Source organism: Pongo pygmaeus, chromosome X (assembly GCF_028885625.2).
Source record: "Pongo pygmaeus isolate AG05252 chromosome X, NHGRI_mPonPyg2-v2.0_pri, whole genome shotgun sequence".
Taxonomy (NCBI): domain Eukaryota; kingdom Metazoa; phylum Chordata; class Mammalia; order Primates; family Hominidae; genus Pongo; species Pongo pygmaeus.
In genome coordinates this window covers 105385954-105406250 of record NC_072396.2, presented here as the reverse complement: position 1 = coordinate 105406250, position 20297 = coordinate 105385954, and the positions used below count along the sequence as shown (strand labels likewise).

The window sequence follows — 20297 nt, the reverse complement described above, 5'->3', positions numbered from 1 at the left end:
AGTTTCGTTCCTGTTGGCCAGGCTGGAGCACAATGGTGCCATCCTGGTTCACTGTGACCTCCGCCTCCTGGGTTCAAGTGATTCTCCTGTCTCAGCCTCCCGAGTAGCAGGGATTATAGGTGCATGCCACCACGCCCAGCTAATTTTTGTATTTTTAGTAGAAACGGGGTTTCATCATATTGGTCAGGCTGGTCTTGAACTCCTGACCTCAGGTGATCCACCCGCCTCTGCCTCCCAAAGTGCTGGGATTACAGGCATGAGCCACCACACCCAGCCGGATTTTAGTTGTTTTCTACAGTGGAAGGTTTTGTTTTGTTTTTGTCTTTTTTAAAAAAAGTTATGCCAGCCACTGGACCTGGTGGTGAGTGCTTGTAGTCCCAGGTATTTGGGAAGCTGAGGTGGGAGGACTGCTTGAGTCTAGGAATTCAAGGCCTGCCTGGGAATCACAGGAAGACCCCATCTCCAATAATAATAATAACAATAATAATAATAATAATAATAATAATGATGATGTTATGCGGGATTCTTCTTAGCTGTAAATGCTGAAATGTGTATGTTATCAAATGTGCGTGTTCTTGGACCAGCCTGGGTCTTTGCTCCAGTGTTTGCTGCTATCAGTTATTTCAATTGTCTTTGTTTCTCTCAGTTATCTAACACTATGAACCCTGGATGACTTTTCTTTTTTTTTTTTTTTTTTTTCTTGAGACAGAGTCTCACACTGTCACCCAGGCTGGAGTACAGTGGCGCGATCTTGGCTCACTGCAACCTCCGCCCGCCAGGTTCAAGCGATTCTCCTGCCTCAGCCTCCCGAGTAGCTGGGATTACAGGCGCGCTGTAATTTTTGCACTTTTAGTGGAGACGGGGTTTCACCATCTTGGCCAGGCTGGTCTTGAACTCCTGACCTCATGATCCACCCACCTCGGCCTCCCAAAGTGCTGAGATTACAGGCGTGAGCCACCGCGTCTGACCGACTTTTCTAATTGACTTCATGTTAAGGTTTTTGATATGCCATAGTATTACAAACACCAATACTAATTCCTCCTCTCTGCATCCACTCTATTCTTTGCAAAATACTTTTACTCTGGGAGATCTTTTGGGCCTCACAACTCCATGAGGGAAAAGAAGCTGCTGTGTTACCTCTGGCAATGAGCTCAGTCTGCCTCAGTGGCCCTAGGAAGATTCAAATCATGTTGATTCTAGAGGCAAAGTCACCTTCATTTGCCCTTGAGATCACCTCTGTTGACTATTCTATACAGAAAGCCTCATGCAGAAGTTCTCACTAAGGCTAATTATCCCTAAAAGATCACTCAAGGAACTGAGAAATCAGTATTAAAAGCTGGGGAGATTGGCTTGGGCACATTGTTTCCCTTATCTGGGAAACAAGCACCACGATGAACACCTGCCTTACAGGAAGATTGTAATGGCTACTGGGAAAACATAGATAACATATTTCTGTTATTGGGCTCTCAAGCCACCAGATAGTCTTATCTTGTTGATTGGGAGATACTCCTCATCACAGACCACTAAAGAAAACTGCACAGGAACTGTCTGGGACCAGGGCACAGTCAGGCAGGCCAGTCATGTGAGCCAACTGGTCCTGTGATCTGCTCTCCTTCAGGGTGGCCAAGGAGGGGGCAGTTGTTTGAAGTTCACCACTAAGCTCAAAGAGGAAAACATGCAAATGGTGGCTTCTCCTCCATGTCAGATGTGATCTCTCTCTTCTTTCCTGCTACAGTAATCCGGTACAACAGTGATCTGGTTCAGAAATACCACCCTTGCTTCTGGATCGATGGGCAGTATCTCTGCTGCTCTCAGACAGCCAAAAATGCTATGGGCTGCCAAATTTTGGAGAACAGGAATGGAAGTAAGCAATCTGATCGATATAATTTCTTCCTCCTTTGACTCTGTTTCCATCACTCTCCCAAGGGTCTGTCAAGCCCAGGGACATAGCATAAGGTTGTACATTTTGGGTGCTAAACAAAGGGTCCTGGGGGAGGGAGGAGGAACATGGGGGCTGAAATCCAGCTGGTAATCTGCTCTCCGAGCTATGTGACCTGGCATGCCTAGCTACTTTTTCTAACTTGCCTAAAGGCACTCAATATGGACGGCAAAGTCCCTGACCAAACCTGTCCTTGGGCCCTTTCCTAAAGTGCATTCCATATCATCACTGGCTTCTTGTTTTGCAGGCTTAAAACCTGGGAGTTCTCACCGGAAGACAAAAAAGCCTCTTCCCCCAACGCCTGAAGAGGACCAGGTATAGAGGGAAACTGGGTGCTGCCGCTGCTTAAATGGAAATTTATAGTCAAACCCTAAGAACACACCAGAGCCTTAGAATTACCCTGGGACTTGGCAGTGTTAATTGGTATTCTTGCTAAGATGGGGGATTTGTTCTTCTAATTAGGATTTCCTCCTCAATGGAAAGATAGAAGGCTCTCAGCAACCATGTAATCCAATCACCTGTTTAGAACAAAGCCTGATTTTTTTAATGGAAAGTTTTTGTTGTTGTTGTTTTGTTTTGTTTTTGTTTTTGTTTTTGTTTTGAGACGGAGTCTCGCTCTGTTGCCCAGGCTCGAGTGTAATGGCATGATCTCGGCTCACTGCAACCTCCGCCTCCCAGGTTCAAGTGATTCTCCTGTCTCAGCCTCCTGAGTAGCTGGGATTACAGGCACGCACCACCACGCCCAGCTAATTTTTGTATTTTTAGTAGAGACGGGGGTGTCACCATGTTGTTCAGGCTGGTCTCGAACCCGTCTCGGCCTCCTAAAGTGCTGGGATTACAGGCGTGAGCCACCGTGCCCAGCTGGAAAGTATTTTCAAACATACAGTAAAGTTAGAAGAATTTAACATTTAATACCAACATACTCAACACTTAGCACTAACACCACCTATCCCTAACACTTTAGAAGTTTTTTTTTTTTTTTGGTTCCTTCTTGAGGTCTAGAAAGCCCTTTCTCACGTATTGTAAGTAAGTAGAGCAAGTATTATTATACTCATTTTACAAAGAAGGAAACCAAGGTTCTGAGCCACTTGGTAGATTCACATACAAGTTTAGTGCCAAGCCGGTTTCCTATAAATGGTTTTTGTCTAGTGAGCTTTAAAAATAGTAATGTTTGGGTCCCATTCCTGAGAGTTTGATTTTGATGTATGTAATTGGTCTGTGAGGAAACTGACTGGGTATTGGAATTGGTTTTTTGTTTTTTGTGTTTTTTTTTTTTCAGACAGTCTCACTCTGTCACCCAGGTTGGAGTGCAGTGGTGTGGTCTTGGCTCACTGCAACCTCTGCCTCCTGGGTTCAAGTGATTCTCCCGCCTCAGCCTCCTGACTAGCTGGGGCTATACGCACACACTACTATGCCCAGCTAATTTTTGCATTTTTAGTAGAGATGGGGTTTTGTCATGTTGGCCAGGCTGTTCTCGAACTCCTGGCCTCAACTGATCCGCCTGCCTTGGCCTCCCAAAGTACATTGGAATTTAAAAGTTCCATAGATGGTCTTTATATGTATGCAAGGCTGAGAACTCCTGCACTGGTGCTTAAAAATGGTTGTTGAATGACTGCTGAGTAATATTTTAGTATGCCTGATTTGGGTGTCTTGAGTAAGCCAGAGAGTTGGGAGAGAAGAGAAGAGTGCTTGGTATCTTGACAAACCCTCCTACCTTTTCTCCTAACTACATAGATCTTGAAAAAGCCACTACCGCCTGAGCCAGCAGCAGCACCAGTCTCCACAAGTGAGCTGAAAAAGGTTGTGGCCCTTTATGATTACATGCCAATGAATGCAAATGATCTACAGCTGCGGAAGGGTGATGAATATTTTATCTTGGAGGAAAGCAACTTACCATGGTGGCGAGCACGAGATAAAAATGGGTGAGTCCACACCAGCCCTTCCTGAGCCTGGTGCCTGCCCACTCCCTACACGCGAAAAGTGCTGCGGCATAATTCCCCTGATCAGCATCCTCATCAGAGACTGTTCTTCCCAAACCAGACTGAACATGCTCTCCCTCCAAGTACTTCCCAGCGTGCAGCTCCCTACACATGGCCTCTGCCACATCTCTGAGCCTCTGTTGTTGGGCACATATAACCAATGCGACATATGCAGAAGCTCTGCACCTCACTGGCTCACTGCCTAACCATGCATCAGAGACGTGATTGTCTTTGAGGGAGGTGCATGATACATATACCTCCATTTGAGATTTGTTCTGAGCTCAGGGATGAGGGCATATGAATCTGTCTCCTGGAGGATGGGGAGGTGCTGGATGAACTGCCACATTGTCTCCTTCACAGGCAGGAAGGCTACATCCCTAGTAACTATGTCACTGAAGCAGAAGACTCCATAGAAATGTATGAGTAAGTATGTTTATGTCAGTCCACAATCTTCCAGGAGGAACTCTCTCTGTCTCTCTCTATATATATATTTATATATACTTTTTATATATTTATATTTTTATATATATTTTTATATATTTATATATTTTTATATATCTATATATTTATATATTTTTATATATAACACACAAGTGTATATATGTATACATACACTGGTGTATATATAGGTATATTATGTATACATATGTATACATACACAAGTGCATATATATATATACACTTTTTTGTACTTTCAACATATTTTTTATTTCAAGATATATATTAAAATTAGTGCCATCTGAATCAAATGATGCTACCACCTCAAATTAGTGTATCTGTCTTACCTTTACCCCCCAAACACCCTCCACTTATGAGAGCTGGAGAGGTCACCATGCCCTCAAATCTAGAAGAATCACACTCAAAGAAAAAGGAGTTGACGACCTGATGAAAGAATTAAAATGTCAAACTGCTACTGTTGTCCTTTCCTCCCTAATCATGGAAGTGGATGCCCTAGTCCCTGATCTCTTCCCTGCAACTCCCTGCTGCCTGCCTTTGCCTGCTACTCTCCATTTCCATGAATCTTCAATGCCAACCTGGGTTTGGGAAAGGGATACAGTGTGCTATGCACATGACAGATGCTCAGTAAGTAGGGTTTGAGTGAGTTGACTGAATCACCGACATGGACAAGCCCTGGAGGGTGCTGTCACCTCCATTCTGCTTATGACCAGGAGCCACTCAAGCAGCACTCTCCCTTCACAGGTGGTATTCCAAACACATGACTCGGAGTCAGGCTGAGCAACTGCTAAAGCAAGAGGTAAGTGTGGAACCACTAGCACACAGCATTCTCCTTGCATAAGTGAGGATCTTGAACCGAGGGCCTGTTCTGCCCCCCACCTTTGGGCAAGGCAGTGTCAAAGCTGCCATCGTCTGGGGTCCCAATTACACCATTTTTTTTGTTTTTGTTTTTCTGAGACGGACTCTCGGTCTGTCACCCAGGCTGGAGTGCAGTGGCATGATCTGGGCTCACTGCAACCTCCGCCTCCTGGGTTCAAGTGATTCTCCTACCTCAGCCTCCCAAGTAGCTGGGATTACAGGCACATGCCACCATGCCCGACTAATTTTTGTATTTTTAGCAGAGACGGGATTTCACCATGTTGGCCAGGCTGGTCTTGAACTCCTGACCTCAGGTGATCCGCCCACCTCGGCCTCCCAAAGTGCTGGGATTACAGGCATGAGCCACCACGCCCGGCCTGCACCTTTTAATATTAAAAGCAATGAGGCTGTAGCTCAAGCGTGGAACTTGGCAGTAAAATCAGGGGTTGTTCTATTTTCTCTCTCAAGTTTGGGCAGGTGGGATGCAGGTGTGAGCACCACTTCCTCCTACAGACAGCTTCTTTTTCGTTGTTTCAGGGGAAAGAAGGAGGTTTCATTGTCAGAGACTCCAGCAAAGCTGGCAAATATACAGTGTCTGTGTTTGCTAAATCCACAGGGTGAGTGTTACTATTCCAAGGCCCTGAGAACAAAGAACAGGGGTACCCTCCTAATAGCTCCTTGATGGTGTGCCGGTCCCACTTCCTCTGTCTCTGAAACTCAAAACTCATCTCACTTCACTTCCTGGGTTCTGTTGACCTTTGTGCCCAAGTTACTGACTAAGCATCCACTTCTTCAGGGACCCTCAAGGGGTGATACGTCATTATGTTGTGTGTTCCACACCTCAGAGCCAGTATTACCTGGCTGAGAAGCACCTTTTCAGCACCATCCCTGAGCTCATTAACTACCATCAGCACAACTCTGCAGGTGAGTACCAGGGGCAACTGAGAAGGGAGTTACAGACACCAGGATAAGCAATGCAGGACAAGGTGATAAGAGGAAGAATCCACCTCACAGGACAGTGTGAATTCGCTGTGAAAGGAAATCCCTGTGATACTGGGTAGAAGCTGGTAAAGAGGTGGTCAGAGGCAGACCTACACCCAACAGGGACTGACCCTTTATTTGGCGATTGATGCTCAGTGTTAAGAGAAGACACAAAAGAGGCTGGTGACTGATTCATCAGCAAGTATTCATCGAGTTCCTACTGTGTACTCAGCGATTTCCTCAGTTCTAGAGGAGAACATGGGAACATTCTGAGTCGAGGTCCTTGTCCTCAAAGAACATAGAGGTTAGACAACATCAGAAGAAAGTTTCTAAGCACTGTAAAATTTCTAACAACTGAGACATTAGTGAGGGCATGGATATGGGGGAACAGCTTCATCAAGAAGGTAGGATGTGAGCTAAGCTTGGGCTGGGAGGTGGGAATATATTCAGTTAGGCAGTGTATTTCAATTAGTATTTTCTCTTTTTTGTCCCTGAAAAGTATTTTGTGAGAGGAGAAACCTCTGGAAATATGTGGGTTCATGGAGGTCTTCTGGAATTCAAAATGTACTAGAAAGATACACACCGGAAGTGTGAGGCTTTAAGTGAGGATGTGTGAGGCATCCCACCTCCTACACCACACCAACAGCATGACCTCTCTCTCTGTTTCAGGCCTCATATCCAGGCTCAAATATCCAGTGTCTCAACAAAATAAGAATGCACCTTCCACTGCAGGCCTGGGATACGGTAACTCCTTATTTCTCTGGGGTAGGGTGGACTGGCCAGTTGCAAAAACTACCTGTGCTGGCCTTGCCTTAGGGAGTGTCCTTGAGGTACACTGTTCTGCAGCAGCTGCCTCAAGGACGCTCAAGACAGATCCAAGCAAAAGTTATTCACTGATTTTCTTCCTCTAGTGGCTACTACTGGGACTGCAAAAACATAGATTCATAAAGGGCTTTGTCATTGTCTTGGGTCTTTTTGTCTTTTATTTTTAATTGTGGGAAAATTTTCAGTACTATCCCTGAGTTCATTAACTACCATCACTAACATAATCATAAAGGGATTTGGGGAGGTTGCTTAGTCTATCTTCTTGCCTTATGGCCACCTTGAACCTAAAATTCCCAGATTCCTCTAACCAGTGAATCCCCTGTTTCTGAGATTGACTTAAGCAAAGACATATTAGTACTTCTAAAAATTTCCCTTTTACTAGTGTTCCTATTTCTACCCCAGTAGAGATTTTTATCTATTGTAAGAATTATACATTCATGACCCCAAAGAATCACACCAAGACTTTGTTGTTAGGATCATGGGAAATTGATCCAAAGGACCTGACCTTCTTGAAGGAGCTGGGGACTGGACAATTTGGGGTAGTGAAGTATGGGAAATGGAGAGGCCAGTATGACGTGGCCATCAAGATGATCAAAGAAGGCTCCATGTCTGAAGATGAATTCATTGAAGAAGCCAAAGTCATGATGTGAGTTATAGCCCAAACTCAACTCTCAATCTATTTGCTGGAGTCTAGGAATTCACACAACAACCCACTGAGGCTTAAAGATGACTTACAGTAAGAGAGGTTTGGGATGAGGGACTGAAGTTTATCTTTAACTGGCAGTAGTCCTAAGTGCTAAGATAATAGTTTCTGGGCCTTAGATATTGGTTGAGAATAGTGGTGATCATGGGTGTGTACCATCTCAGTAGCATTTGGGGGTAGATGTAGAAAATTAAACTTTCAAAAGAAAGATTCTAATTTAGCCTTACCGTTCTTTCATTCCTGGACTCGTTTCTTTTTCAACTGATGGGCTCCAAATCCCTGCTTACTTCCACATATTAAGCATTTTTGAGATTTAGGGTGGGAAAGAGGAAAATAAACTTGCTGGTGTGACCCCTTATCTGATGCTCTACTCCTAGGTCAACCCCTTCCTCCCCAGCCCCTTTGTTGCTAGTATGCAGAGCCAAAAGGGGAAGACTAGTTCCTTGCCTTTCCTGTAGGAATCTTTCCCATGAGAAGCTGGTGCAGTTGTATGGCGTCTGCACCAAGCAGCGCCCCATCTTCATCATCACTGAGTACATGGCCAATGGCTGCCTCCTGAACTACCTGAGGGAGATGCGCCACCGCTTCCAGACTCAGCAGCTGCTGGAGATGTGCAAGGATGTCTGTGAAGCCATGGAATACCTGGAGTCAAAGCAGTTCCTTCACCGAGACCTGGTGGGACCTTAGAAGGATTGGCCTAGGACCAAGGGCTGATGGGGTGGAAGTAGCAGTAGAAGATATATCATACATGGTTGAGGGGGGCTGCTGGTGCCATCATTTCAATTTTATCTAGAAAATACTATAAGTTAGGCGTGCCTCTGCCCCAGTGCTGAGCCCATCAAATATCTCCAGCCTCAGCTCCATGAAGTCTGCCGTGGTGGGAATCAGAGCAGTCACTCACTCCCAACTCCCTACCACCCACAAGAAAATGGTGGGGTCTTTCAGTGGCCATTCTGGATTTGGAACAGAAGGGACTGTGCTTCCCAATGGGACTGCTCCTGGCATGGGGCCATCATTTGGTTCCTTCAGAGTCACATACTGGGGCCTGTGGATGCATTTGGCCCACATGTGTGTGTGTGTGTGTGTGTGTGTGTTTTGTTGTTGTTATATAATAATTAGCAAACCCTTAAAAAGAAACATTTCGCTTAAAAAAAAAAAAAAACCCTGGAATTTCCAGCTTCTCTTGAAAATCTACACCGTCTGGAAATACCAGGCCCACATTCTCACGAACCACCTCCTTTCCTTTAGACCAGGCATGTACTCTCCATTTCCTGCAATCTCCATCCACTTCACTTCACTCTTAATTAACTTGCCTGGCCCCTGTAAGCATCAGAGTTTGTGCCCCTGTTTCTTTCAGTCAGGCCAAGGCTCAAATTGTCCTAGTCTCACTGGCAGAAAAGCAGAAAGCAAAACAAACTTACTTCTCATTCTCCCTTCTTTGTTTTTTGTTTGTTTTGTTTTGTTTTGTTTTGAGATGGAGTCTCACTCTGTTGCCCAGGCTAGAGTGCAATGGCACCATCTCGGCTCACTGCAAACTCCGCCTCCCAGGTTCAAGCAATTCTCCTGCCTCAGCCTCCCAAGTAGCTGGGATCACAGGCGCCCAACACCATACCCAGCTAATTTTTGTATTTTTAGTAGACGGGGTATCGCCATGTTGGCCAGCCTGGTCTTGAACTCCTGACCTCAGGTGATCCACCCACCTCGGCCTCCCAAAGTGTTGGGATTACAGGCGTGAGCCACTGCACCCAGCCTCTCCCTTAATTCTTTCAGCATATCAGTGAGGGAATGGGGTGGTGTGGAATTGCCCATGAGAATGCAATCGTTCTGTATGTCCTCAGTGCTTTACCTAGGACTACACAGCAGGTTGCTTTCCACATGGTGGAAATGAATCAAAATTTCTTGGTGGCATCAACAGATTCCTATTAGGTGGGAAGGTGTCTGTAGTCAAAGGAGATGAAGCTTCCCTGGCTTCATTCTACTGGTCAGCAGAAGCTTTGTGCCTTTAACCTCTGTGCTGGGGACGGAGTCTCACTGGTCTCTGTTTGCACTACAGGCAGCTCGAAACTGTTTGGTAAACGATCAAGGAGTTGTTAAAGTATCTGATTTCGGCCTGTCCAGGTGAGTGTGCCTTTTTCATCTTTCCCTCCAGAAGTAAAAGTAGTGTGAAACATGGGTGGGTGTTATAGTTTTAATCCTCTCCTTTTCTTTTTTCTCATTCTAGCGTTTTCTGCCGATCTTTCTATTCTTTTTCTTCCTCTGAGTTATTTAAGCCACCTCTTTCATCCTTTTCTTTTATTGTCATATCCCTTTCCTTCCTTTCTCCCTTTATCTCTACCTCCTCTTTTTTAAATCTATTTCCCCAATACCTTATCTTGATCTATTAATCCTGATGACTTTACTCCATTCCTCCTTCTTTCTTAATCAGTCTAATTCCCAGTGACAACTGCAGATAAAAGGAAGTGAGGGAGAAGAGCAGAGAAAGGAAAGGTGGATAGAGAAGAGGAAGGGAGTACCTACTACGCCTTATTTCACTTCATCCTTCTTGTAACCATATTGTCAATTAGGAAAGCTCAATCAGATACAAAAACAGGAAATTCGTTAAAAGTAACATTTGTAGAAGATACTAGTTGAGGAGGAGAGACTTTTGAGGAAGGCTGTGTGTGTTTGTGACACTCTTGTGACCGTGCCAAGAAAACGTAAGCAAATACCAAGCCTCCAAATCCTAATGCAACAAGTCCTGAATCCCTTGCAGGTATGTCCTGGATGATGAATACACAAGCTCAGTAGGCTCCAAATTTCCAGTCCGGTGGTCCCCACCGGAAGTCCTGATGTATAGCAAGTTCAGCAGCAAATCTGACATTTGGGCTTTTGGTAAGTGGATAAGATTACACAGATTATACAGCTCAAAGGATAAGAAATGCAATGGGAAAATTCACACTTTGCAACCTCCACAGAGAGATTGTTCTTGCTTTCATTCATCCAATCCTTGGGGAGTGCTTACTGTGTGTCAGCCACCACAGGGGTTTCTGAGGATGAAAACTAAACTGGACATGATCTCTGCCTTTTTAGAACTTAAACCATGTTAAGGAAAACAATTCATTCAGTTTTCAACAGCTTCTGAATACTGATTATGTACCAGGCACTCTGCCAGACCCTATAACTAATAAGATGCTGTCTCTCTTCTAGAGGAGTTAATAGTCTAGTACGACCTTGATCTCCATCTAGTGTGGTCAGTACTATAGCAGAAATTTGGGCAAAATGTAAAAAGCACAGAGCGGGGAACCAGCTGATTCTAATCTTTGAGGCTGATCTAGGAAGACTAGGACTCCTGCTATCCAAAAAGACTGCAAACCAATTTAATAATATTTTTCATCTTCTAGGGGTTTTGATGTGGGAAATTTACTCCCTGGGGAAGATGCCATATGAGAGATTTACTAACAGTGAGACTGCTGAACACATTGCCCAAGGCCTACGTCTCTACAGGCCTCATCTGGCTTCAGAGAAGGTATATACCATCATGTACAGTTGTTGGCATGAGGTAAGCGCTTTATTAGGACCTCTTAAATTATTTCCTTGAATCTACTTGCCCATTTAGCTGGCCATTCAGCCACAGACTGATAGCTGCACACATTCTCTTTTTTTTACTTTTTTTTTTTTTTTTTAATTTGAGACAAGGTCTCGCTTTTTCACCCAGGTTGGAGTACAGTGGTGTGATCTCGGCTTACTGCAACCTTCGCCTCCCAGATTCAAGCGATTCTCATGTCTCAGCCTCCCAAGTAGCTGGGATTATAGGCGTGCACCACCACACTGAGCTAATTTTTTTCTTTTTTTTTTTTGGTGACACAGTCTTGCTCTGTCACCCAGGCTGGAGTGCAGTGGCACGATTTTGGCTCACTGCAACCTCTGCCTCCTGGGTTCAAGTGATTCTCCTGCCTTAGCCTCCTGAGTAGCTGGGACTACAGGCACATGCCACCATGCCCAGCTAATTTTTGCATTTTTAGTAGAGACAGCATTTCACCATGTTGGCCAGGCAGGTCTGGAATTCCTGACCTCAGGTGATCCACCCACCTCGGCCTCCCAAAGTGCTGGAATTACAGGCGTGAGCCACCGCGCCTGGCCAATTTTGTATTTTTAGTAGAGATGGCATTTCACCATGTTGACCAGGCTGATCTCGAACTCCTGGCCTCAAGTGATCCACCCACCTCGGCCTCCCAAAGTGCTGGGATTAGAGGCGTGAACCACCATGCCAGGCCTTGCACACATTCTCTGACCTTGGTCTGCAACTTGATCATCTGATGGCCAGAGGCTTTCCCAGGCCCACTCCAATTCTCACTAGAGTGTCATTAGTACACTCCAATGCCAACTCGGCTTTAGGGAGTGAGGTGTTGTGGGGCCATGTCATCTAGCATAAGCAGGCAGCCAGGGGCACTCAGACAAGTGAATAGGCATTACAAAAGAAAAGTCATGAAAGTTTGTTCATTCCTTTGTATGTCATTGGCCCTTTCTTCTACTTTGTTAGCTGCCAACCGTTTCTGGCTGAGGTCCTAAACGAGATTTTTTTTTTGAGACCGAGTCTTGCTCTGTCGCCCAGGCTGGAGTGCAGTGGCGTGATCTCGGCTCACTGCAAGCTCCGCCTTCCGGGTTCACACCATTCTCCTGCCTCAGCCTCTCGAGTAGCTGGGAGTACAGGCGCCCGCCACCACACCCGGCTAATTTTTTGTATTTTTAGTAGAGACGGGGTTTCACCGTGTTAGCCAAGATGGTCTCAATCTCCTGAACTTGTGATCCGCCCGCCTCTGCCTCCCAAAGTGCTGGGATTACAGGCATGAGCCACAGTGCCCGGCTAAATGAGATTTTTTAAAAAACCCTACTGCTTGAAAGGGAACTAAAACAGGTAGTGGGTTTTTTTGTTTGCTTTGTTTTGTTTTGCTTTTTAATATAGTGCATCGTGGGGTATGTGGGTAGGTGTGGTATTTTGGAAATAAGGAAATCTGTCCTACTACTATTAAACTGCTTTGCTCTTCTTACCTCGAGTTCTTCCCAAGATGCCTTCTCTACTTTTCAGTAGATCCTTGGCAACCTAAATTTCTAGTAGGAAATAAATGCTCAACTCTTCAGAGTGTCCAACAAGTGCATTTGTGAATCTGGAGCCTTCTTGGTGAGGTGAAAAGTGGGTATCTGGATCTGAGCATGGCTCGTTTCCCTCGAACAAATGACAGATCACAGAGAAAGTGCAGAAAGGGAGGACTCCTTTCTTCTGTGTGATGCAGGATTAAGGGTGATTGGCTATGCTCCCTCCCAACCAGGACCTTCTTACTCTGCTAATTAAAAATGATTTCAGACAGGTACTTTATCCACAGCCTGTTTAAAGGAGTGGTCAAAATTGGATGCATATCAGAAACCCTAAGGCGCTCTTAAAAATGCAGATTACTGGCTGGGCATAGTAGCTCATGCCTGTAATCCCAGCAGTTTGGGAGGCCAAGGCAAGCGGATCACATGGTCAGGAGATCGAGACCATTCTGGCCAACATGGTGAAACCCTGTCTCTACTAAAAATACAAAAATTAACCAGGCGTGGTGGTGTGTGCCTGTAATCCCAGCTACTCAGGAGGCTGAGGCAGGAGAATCACTTGAACCCGGGAGGCAGAGGTTGCAGTGAGCCGAGATCCTGCCACTGCACTCTGGCCTGAGTGACAGAGCGAGACTGTGTCACAAAAAAAAAAAAAAAAAAAAAATTCAGATTACTGGGCCTTTTCTCCAGAAATTCTGATTAGGTATGCCTGAAGTGGAACCCAGAAATCTCTTTTTAAACTTCGCAGGAAATTCTGATACTCAGCTAAGTTTAAGACTGAGTCAAGGAATCAAGAAATTGATGACCATTGGTTCTGACAGATTGAGAGCATTCTGGCATGAATGTTCCCTGAACCACTAAATACCAAATACCTCGGGGGCTTATGGGCCATGGCCATCAAAAAGAACCTTAATCTTAGGCCGGGCGCGGTGGCTCACGCCTGTAATCCCAGCACTTTGGGAGGCTGAGGCGGGCGAATCACCTGAGGTCAGGAGTTTGAGGCTAGTCTGACCAACATGGTGAAACCTGGTCTCTACTAAAAATACGAAAATTAGCTGGGCGTGATGGCGTGCACCTGTAATCCCAGCTACCTGGGAGGCTGAGGCAGGAAAATCGCTTGAACCTGGGAGGTGGCAGTGAGCTGAGCTCACACCACTGTACTCCAGCCTGGACAACAGGGTGAGACTCTGTCTCAAAAAGAAAAAAAAAAAAAACCTTAGTCTTTTTGTTACCAGAGAGTGGTAAAAAAAAAAAAAAAAAAAAAAAAAAAGGTCCCAGGTACTCAGAATCCCTACTCAGTGATACAGCCTGTGGTTTAATCACTAAATATTAATCACTAAAAATTATCACATGGGATTTCTGTTCTGCCAACCACTTGAACTTGTTTGGTAGCCATTTTTCACTTGAGGATCCAAAATAAGAATGTGTTGTGTACAGTTACATAATGAACTTGCCCTCAATTTTGATCAGTGTGATTGTCAGTTTAATTTGCAAATTGTTCTTATCACACTAATAACCTGAGTTACTAAAGATGAAAAGTGCACAAAGACTTTATGGAGAGCTATTTCTTTCTTTTTTTTTTTTTTCCTTTTGTAATCGACAGGGCATGCTACTGGGCATAGAGCATAAATTTAATAAACATTTGCTGCTTACTCATTGCATTTCCCTTGAATTCTGGGTTCTAGCCACTCTTAATACTTTACTTTTTCTTTGGTTTTAGAAAGCAGATGAGCGTCCCACTTTCAAAGTTCTTCTGAGCAATATTCTAGATGTCATGGATGAAGAATCCTGAGCTCGCCAATAAGCTTCTTGGTTCTACTTCTCTTCTCCACAAGCCCCAATTTCACTTTCTCAGAGGAAATCCCAAGCTTAGGAGCCCTGGAGCCTTTGGGCTCCCACTCAATATAAAAAGGCCCTTCTCTACATCTGGGAATGCACCTCTTCTTTGATTCCCTGGGATAGTGGCTTCTGAGCAAAGGCCAAGAAATTATTGTGCCTGAAATTTCCCGAGAGAATTAAGACAGACTGAATTTGCGATGAAAACATTTTTTAGGAGGGAGGATGTAAATAGCCGCACAAAGGGGTCCAACAGCTCTTTGAGTAGGCATTTGGTAGAGCTTGGGGGTGTGTGTGTGGGGGTGGGCCGAATTTGGCAAGAATGAAATGGTGTCATAAAGATGGGAGGGGAGGGTGTTTTGATAAAATAAAATTACTAGAAAGCTTGAAAGTCTTTGGTATCTCTATTAATCATGCAGCCTCCCTGAAGCGCCCTATCTCAGTATTCCAGAAAGCTGCTGTGTGGCATTAGTTTGGCATATTCCTACACTGAGAACTCGACAGGATCCTCCGGGTTTAAGCCCTCTTGTTAACTCCTGCCTCTGAATCAGAGATGCGTTAAGCCAAAACCGTGCCTGTCACAGCACGCATGCAATGTTATTTGAATGAATCTGAAAGTTGGGCACAAACTGCCATAGCCTCATTTCCCTACGTCGGGAGAGGAAAACTCCATCAGAAAACGAAAGCCAGGGGCCCAGGATAGCCAACTAAACGACCCAGCCAACTAACTGACCCAGTGCACAACTCTGGTAGCTCAGAAAACGCGGGCCAATTTGGAAGTGGACAGGGGCGGAGCTGTGCGGCCAGCACGGAATGGATCACGTGGTCTTAAGTAACTTCCTTTTCTCCTTTCTTTTCTTTTTGGAGTAACATCTCAACGGCACCTCGGCTCTGGGCTGTAAGCCCTGCGAGCTCAAGGCGCAAGGCTGGGCGCAACCGCAGGGTTGCGGGGTTACGGGATTGCGGGGTCTGGGGAGTGGGACCCGCCGACTCCGGGAACGAAGCACCAGCGCCAAGACGTGGGAGGCGGCGGGGTAGAGTTGGGCGCCTGCCTCGCGCCGACGCAGTGCACTCACGGGGGCGGTCCCAGAGGCAGCGAGCTGTGGTTCCGGTTCCGTCGCGAAGACACGTGAAGGTCGGTGCGGAGTTCGTCTCTGCAAGCGTGGTCGCCCTGGGATGGATTCCTCCTCCTCTTCCTCCGCGGCGGGTTTGGGTGCAGTGGACCCGCAGTTGCAGCATTTCATCGAGGTAGAGACTCAAAAGCAGCGCTTCCAGCAGCTGGTGCACCAGATGACTGAACTTTGTTGGGTGAGGAGCCTGGGGCTGGGACCTGAACACTGTACCTATTTTCCCTCTGTCCTTGTACCGCGGGACTCGCGACAACGTCGGGGATTCGGGGAGGGGGCGGGCATCTGGCAGCAACCCTTGATTTTCTCAGGTTCCTGTGGCCTAGCCGGATGGGAGAAGGGTGACTCCGCTTCTCTGGGGACTCATTCCGGACCTCGGCTTTGTTGGTGCAGAGGACTGGGTATCAAAGAAGACTTATGCCACTGGACACCCAGCACTTTCAGGCACCCGAGGTTGAAGCTGCCTAGTGCTGGTCACCAAGACTGATCGGAGCCCCCAGTACTGGGATTTTATTTTTGGCAGCCCGAGTCCCAGAGAGTCAGTGAATCAGTGAATCTGCTATTCCTGGACTCCTCGGGATTTACCTTCATTACCCAGTTCTAACCCTCTCCGCTGAGAAATGAGTGGCTCCAGCCCACTAACTATAAAAGTGGTGTAATCTCTTCCAACGTACATACTTATTTGCTTTCTTGTTGGATTGTTGTGTAATACCAAGCCGTTTCGGGTCTGAAGGTTGAGGAATTGAGCCTGCCCTGTGAGGGGACTTTGGCAAAAGGGTGGAAGGCATTTGCAGCTTGCCAACAACGTGTTCTGCTTGCCAAGGACAGATCTCCCTTAATGTACACAATTCACAGAATTCAGAGGCCAAGGATAATTTTCCTTGGAATTAGAGGGTCTGAGGCTTGTGTACATGGCAGAGAATAATGAACGAAATTTTTGAACTACTTAACTTTAACTATATACAGTCATTGGTTTCCATAGGCCCTTTCCCATAAACTTACAGTATTGCTGGACTATGACACCTACCAGATGCTTACTTAACTCTGGTCTGCCTTGAACCAGAGTGCTTTGATTCTTTTTAAAAAATATCTGTGATTCGTTACTTTGGTGCCAGGAGGACGTGTAGTTAAGTACTATTGCAAGAATCTGTAAGCTGCCGGGCGCAGTGGCTCATGCCTGTAATCCCAGCACTTTGGGAGGCGGGTGGATCACTTGAGGTCAGGAGTTCGAGACCAGTCTGGGCAACACGGCGAAGCCCTGTCTCTACTAAAAATAGAAAAAATTAGCTGGGCGGGGTAGCACCCACCTGTAATCCCAGCTACTCAGGAAGCTGAGGCACGAGAATGGCTTGAACCTGGCGGAGGTTACAGTGAGATCATGCCACTGCACTCCAGCCTGGGTGACAGAGCCAGACTCTGTCTCAAAAAAAAAAAAAAAAAAAGAAAAGAAAAGAAAACTGCAAGCTATGAACCCTTTAGGAAAATGCATTCAATTTTCCATTCATCATGACAGGATTCAAGAATCTCTAGCTTAAGTAGACAAGGTTATAGAATCTCAAGTCATATATTTTTTTCTTCTTTGGTAGGTTTTAGGGTATCTTGCTGAAATGATTTATCCTTTCACCCTTTTATTCTGTAGTTAACTTAAAGGCATTTAGTGCAAACAGCATTGTGGAGTTACAACCAAATTCATCGAAAGGTTACTTCACTTGTATTTTGCCATTTTCTTGCTCTGGAATATCCCAGCTCTGCCATTTCTGGCCCTATGATTTTGGGCAAAGTATCTCTGTGCCACAGTTTTCCTCTTTGTAAAATGAGGATTTATAATAGTATCTATTCCATAGGATTGTTGTAAGAATTTAATGTAAGGCTAGAGAACATTGCCATATACTTGGTCAGCTGCCAAATGTGAACTATCGTTAACATATAAGATACTGTTTTTAGGTAAAGTTTTTTTTTTCTGTAAGCAACAAAAAGGGACCCCTGCCCCCAACCGTCTTTTTCTTTCCAAGTTCCCTTTGTGATTCTGTATCTTGTCCTGAGCAGGAGAAGTGCATGGACAAGCCTGGGCCAAAGTTGGACAGTCGGGCTGAGGCCTGTTTTGTGAACTGCGTTGAGCGCTTCATTGATACAAGCCAGTTCATCTTGAATCGACTGGAACAGACCCAGAAATCCAAGCCAGTTTTCTCAGAAAGCCTTTCTGACTGATCTCAGCATTACCTCATTGGAAAAGGAAGGTAGTTCAAGAAATGAAGAGCTGTTGATGGGATGATTGAAGAAACAGCTATGAGAGGATTGGCTCCCATCTTTTGTTACTCTTGGGACATCCTGTCATCTGAGAATGAACAAAGACCAATTTTTTGTGTGTGAAGCTTAAGGGTCATATGTTTGCTTGTATTTTTTAATGCTAATCTTGTGAAAATAATTGACAGGTGAATGGAAAACTATTTAGATGCATATTACTGTACATGGGACTATGCTTTTCTCAAAGCCCCATTAACTGCTTCCTATAATTTTGATAGTGGGACCACATACGTAAAAATCTCTCATTTGTGTGGAGTCATTTCTGATTTCAGGGGAGATCCTTGTGTTTATCAGAAAGGGCAGAAGTGGGGCAAGAATAATTTGGTATCCTTATCTAGTGTTTGATTATCAATGCTGGAGAAAAATATCTGTAAGAGTGTTTATACAGTACACTTCAGTTTTCTTGATGATCTCCCTTTCCTACATGATGATTTGCTTAAATATCCATATTAAGTACAGTCTCAAGGTAGGGTAGGCAACCTGAGCGTCTAGAGGCCTTTAGTTATAAAGGAATCTAGCCAGTGAACATAATTATTATTATTAGACTGCCAAAAGGAAGAAATTAACTTACCCTGTATATCAGGGTACAAAAAATTCAATGATGTGCCTAAATAAGTTATAAAGATTTAGGCCAATCAGAAGCTAACAGCAGTTTCAGGTAGAGGTGCATGCCTAATGTTAATTAGTGTAGATTCCATTTACTGCATTCTTTTGATCACTGAAATAAAAGCTATATAAGATTCAACTCTGTGATTGAGAAGGCATCCTATTGCAGTTATTATCTGCAACCCGGAGAGATTTAGCATGGGCTGATTCCAAGGTTAAAATGTAGTCAGTCAGTCTGGGTGCCTGCTCTGTGTAAGGTACAGCACAGTATTCCAGGGGTTCCTGACCTTTTTGAGAGAAAAGAGAACCTAGAGATGAGATGGGGAGGGAAGCGGTTATGTGCTGGCAGTCAAGTCCGTGAGTACAGTAGAGGTTGTATTGACTGGATTCTCCTCTTATTTCAAATCCTTGTAGACTGGAGTATAGACCTAAAATGGACCTACTTGTTGGGAGCCTCTAGTGCAAATCCATGAAATCTGGGGAAATGAACATCTCTAAAAGCTTCAAGTTCCTGTTTAGATTTTCCCCATAAAGGTGCTAGAAGGACATTTTTTTTTTTTTTTTGAGACGGAGTCTTGCTCTGTCACCCAGGCTGGAGTGCAGTGGTGGGATCTCGGCTCACTGCAACCTCTGCCTCCCGGGTTCAAGTGGTTCTCCTGCCTCAGCCTCCTGAGTAGCTGGGATTACAGGCGCACGCCACCATGCCTGGCTAATTTTTGTACTTTTAGTAGAGACGGGGTTTCACCATGTTGGTCAGGCTGGTCTCGAACTCCTGACCTCATGATCTGCCCACCTTGGCCTCCCAAAGTGCCGGGATTACAGGCGTGAGCCACCGCGCCCAGCTGGAATTTTTTTTAAATCATTATGAAAACACAGTTAAACATTTAAGTTCATACTCTGTGCTGTTGTTTTTAGTGACAGGATTTCAGCAGTGCACAGAAACAGTCCCTGCCCTTGAGGAGCTTGTGGTCTAGTTAGGGGAGGTAGACAATAAACACATAAATATGTCAGTGTAATAAGTGCCATGGAGAAACAGCAGAGTAAGGGTGTTAGGGAATATTTATGGAGTGTGATTATTTTATATAAGATGGTTTGAGAAGGCCTCCTTGGGAAGGTGGCATTCCAACAGAGACCTGGATGAGCTAAGCAACCAAACCTTGTGGGTGTTGCCAGGCACGGTGGCTCACGCCTGTAATCCCAGCACTTTGGGAGGCCGAGGCAGGCAGATCACGAGGTCAGAAGATCAAGACCATCCTGGCTAACATGGTGAAACCCCATCTCTACTAAGAATACAAAAAAAAAAAAAATTAGCTGGGCGTGGTGGCGGGCACGTGTAGTCCCAACCACTTAGGAGACAGGCAGGAGAATGGCGTGAAACCGGGAGGCAGAGCTTGCAGTGAGCCGAGATTGCGCCACTGCACTCCAGCCTGGGTGACAGAGCAAGACTCCGTCTCAAAACAAACAAACCCCACAAAACCTTGTGGGTGTCTGAGAGAAGAACACTTCAGGCGGGAGTAACAGTAAGTCCAAAGGCCCCAAGGTAGGAACTGCATGCATGATGCCATGGAGAACAGTCAAGAGGTCATTATAGCTGGAGTAAAGTGAGTTAAAGA

The 20297-nt window shown here is 45.3% G+C and overlaps 2 protein-coding genes and 1 pseudogene across 3 annotated transcripts in view; all 3 read left to right on the top strand.

Moving 5' to 3' along the window:
- The window catches only part of BTK (Bruton tyrosine kinase), a 37123-nt gene extending 21603 nt beyond the window's left edge, over nt 1-15520 (top strand). The window contains exons 6-19 of the mRNA XM_054472193.2: nt 1736-1864; nt 2187-2254; nt 3674-3861; nt 4279-4341; nt 5119-5173; nt 5770-5849; nt 6029-6156; nt 6883-6957; nt 7513-7684; nt 8200-8416; nt 9795-9859; nt 10494-10612; nt 11122-11279; nt 14532-15520. Coding sequence (XP_054328168.1) covers nt 1736-1864; nt 2187-2254; nt 3674-3861; nt 4279-4341; nt 5119-5173; nt 5770-5849; nt 6029-6156; nt 6883-6957; nt 7513-7684; nt 8200-8416; nt 9795-9859; nt 10494-10612; nt 11122-11279; nt 14532-14603 — 1589 coding nt within the window. The 3' untranslated portion in view covers nt 14604-15520. The remainder of the gene's footprint in view (nt 1-1735; nt 1865-2186; nt 2255-3673; nt 3862-4278; nt 4342-5118; nt 5174-5769; nt 5850-6028; nt 6157-6882; nt 6958-7512; nt 7685-8199; nt 8417-9794; nt 9860-10493; nt 10613-11121; nt 11280-14531) is intronic.
- Nucleotides 15521-15763: 243 nt separating this feature from the next.
- Nucleotides 15764-18823, top strand: TIMM8A (translocase of inner mitochondrial membrane 8A). Of its 2 annotated transcripts, none has more exons than XM_054472194.2 (2): nt 15764-15955; nt 17821-18823. In XM_054472194.2, the coding sequence occupies exons 1-2, from the start codon at nt 15824-15826 to the stop codon at nt 17980-17982; spliced, it is 294 nt and encodes a 97-aa protein (XP_054328169.1). In that variant the 5' UTR covers nt 15764-15823; the 3' UTR covers nt 17983-18823. The 2 variants fall into 2 exon arrangements, with proteins under 2 accessions (XP_054328169.1, XP_054328170.1); XM_054472195.2 differs by having other exon boundaries at nt 15824-15955; nt 16086-18823.
- An 885-nt stretch (nt 18824-19708) lies between these two features.
- LOC129024153 (NANOG neighbor homeobox-like) overlaps nt 19709-20297 on the top strand; it is a 40501-nt pseudogene continuing 39912 nt past the window's right edge.

Coding starts and splice junctions, on each gene's coding strand:
- TIMM8A (XM_054472194.2), top strand. CDS start 15,824: ATGGATTCCTCCTCCTCTTCCTCCGCGGCGGGTTTGGGTGCAGTGGAC. Junction 15,956..17,820: donor AGATGACTGAACTTTGTTGG/GTGAGGAGCCTG, acceptor TGTCCTGAGCAG/GAGAAGTGCATGGACAAGCC.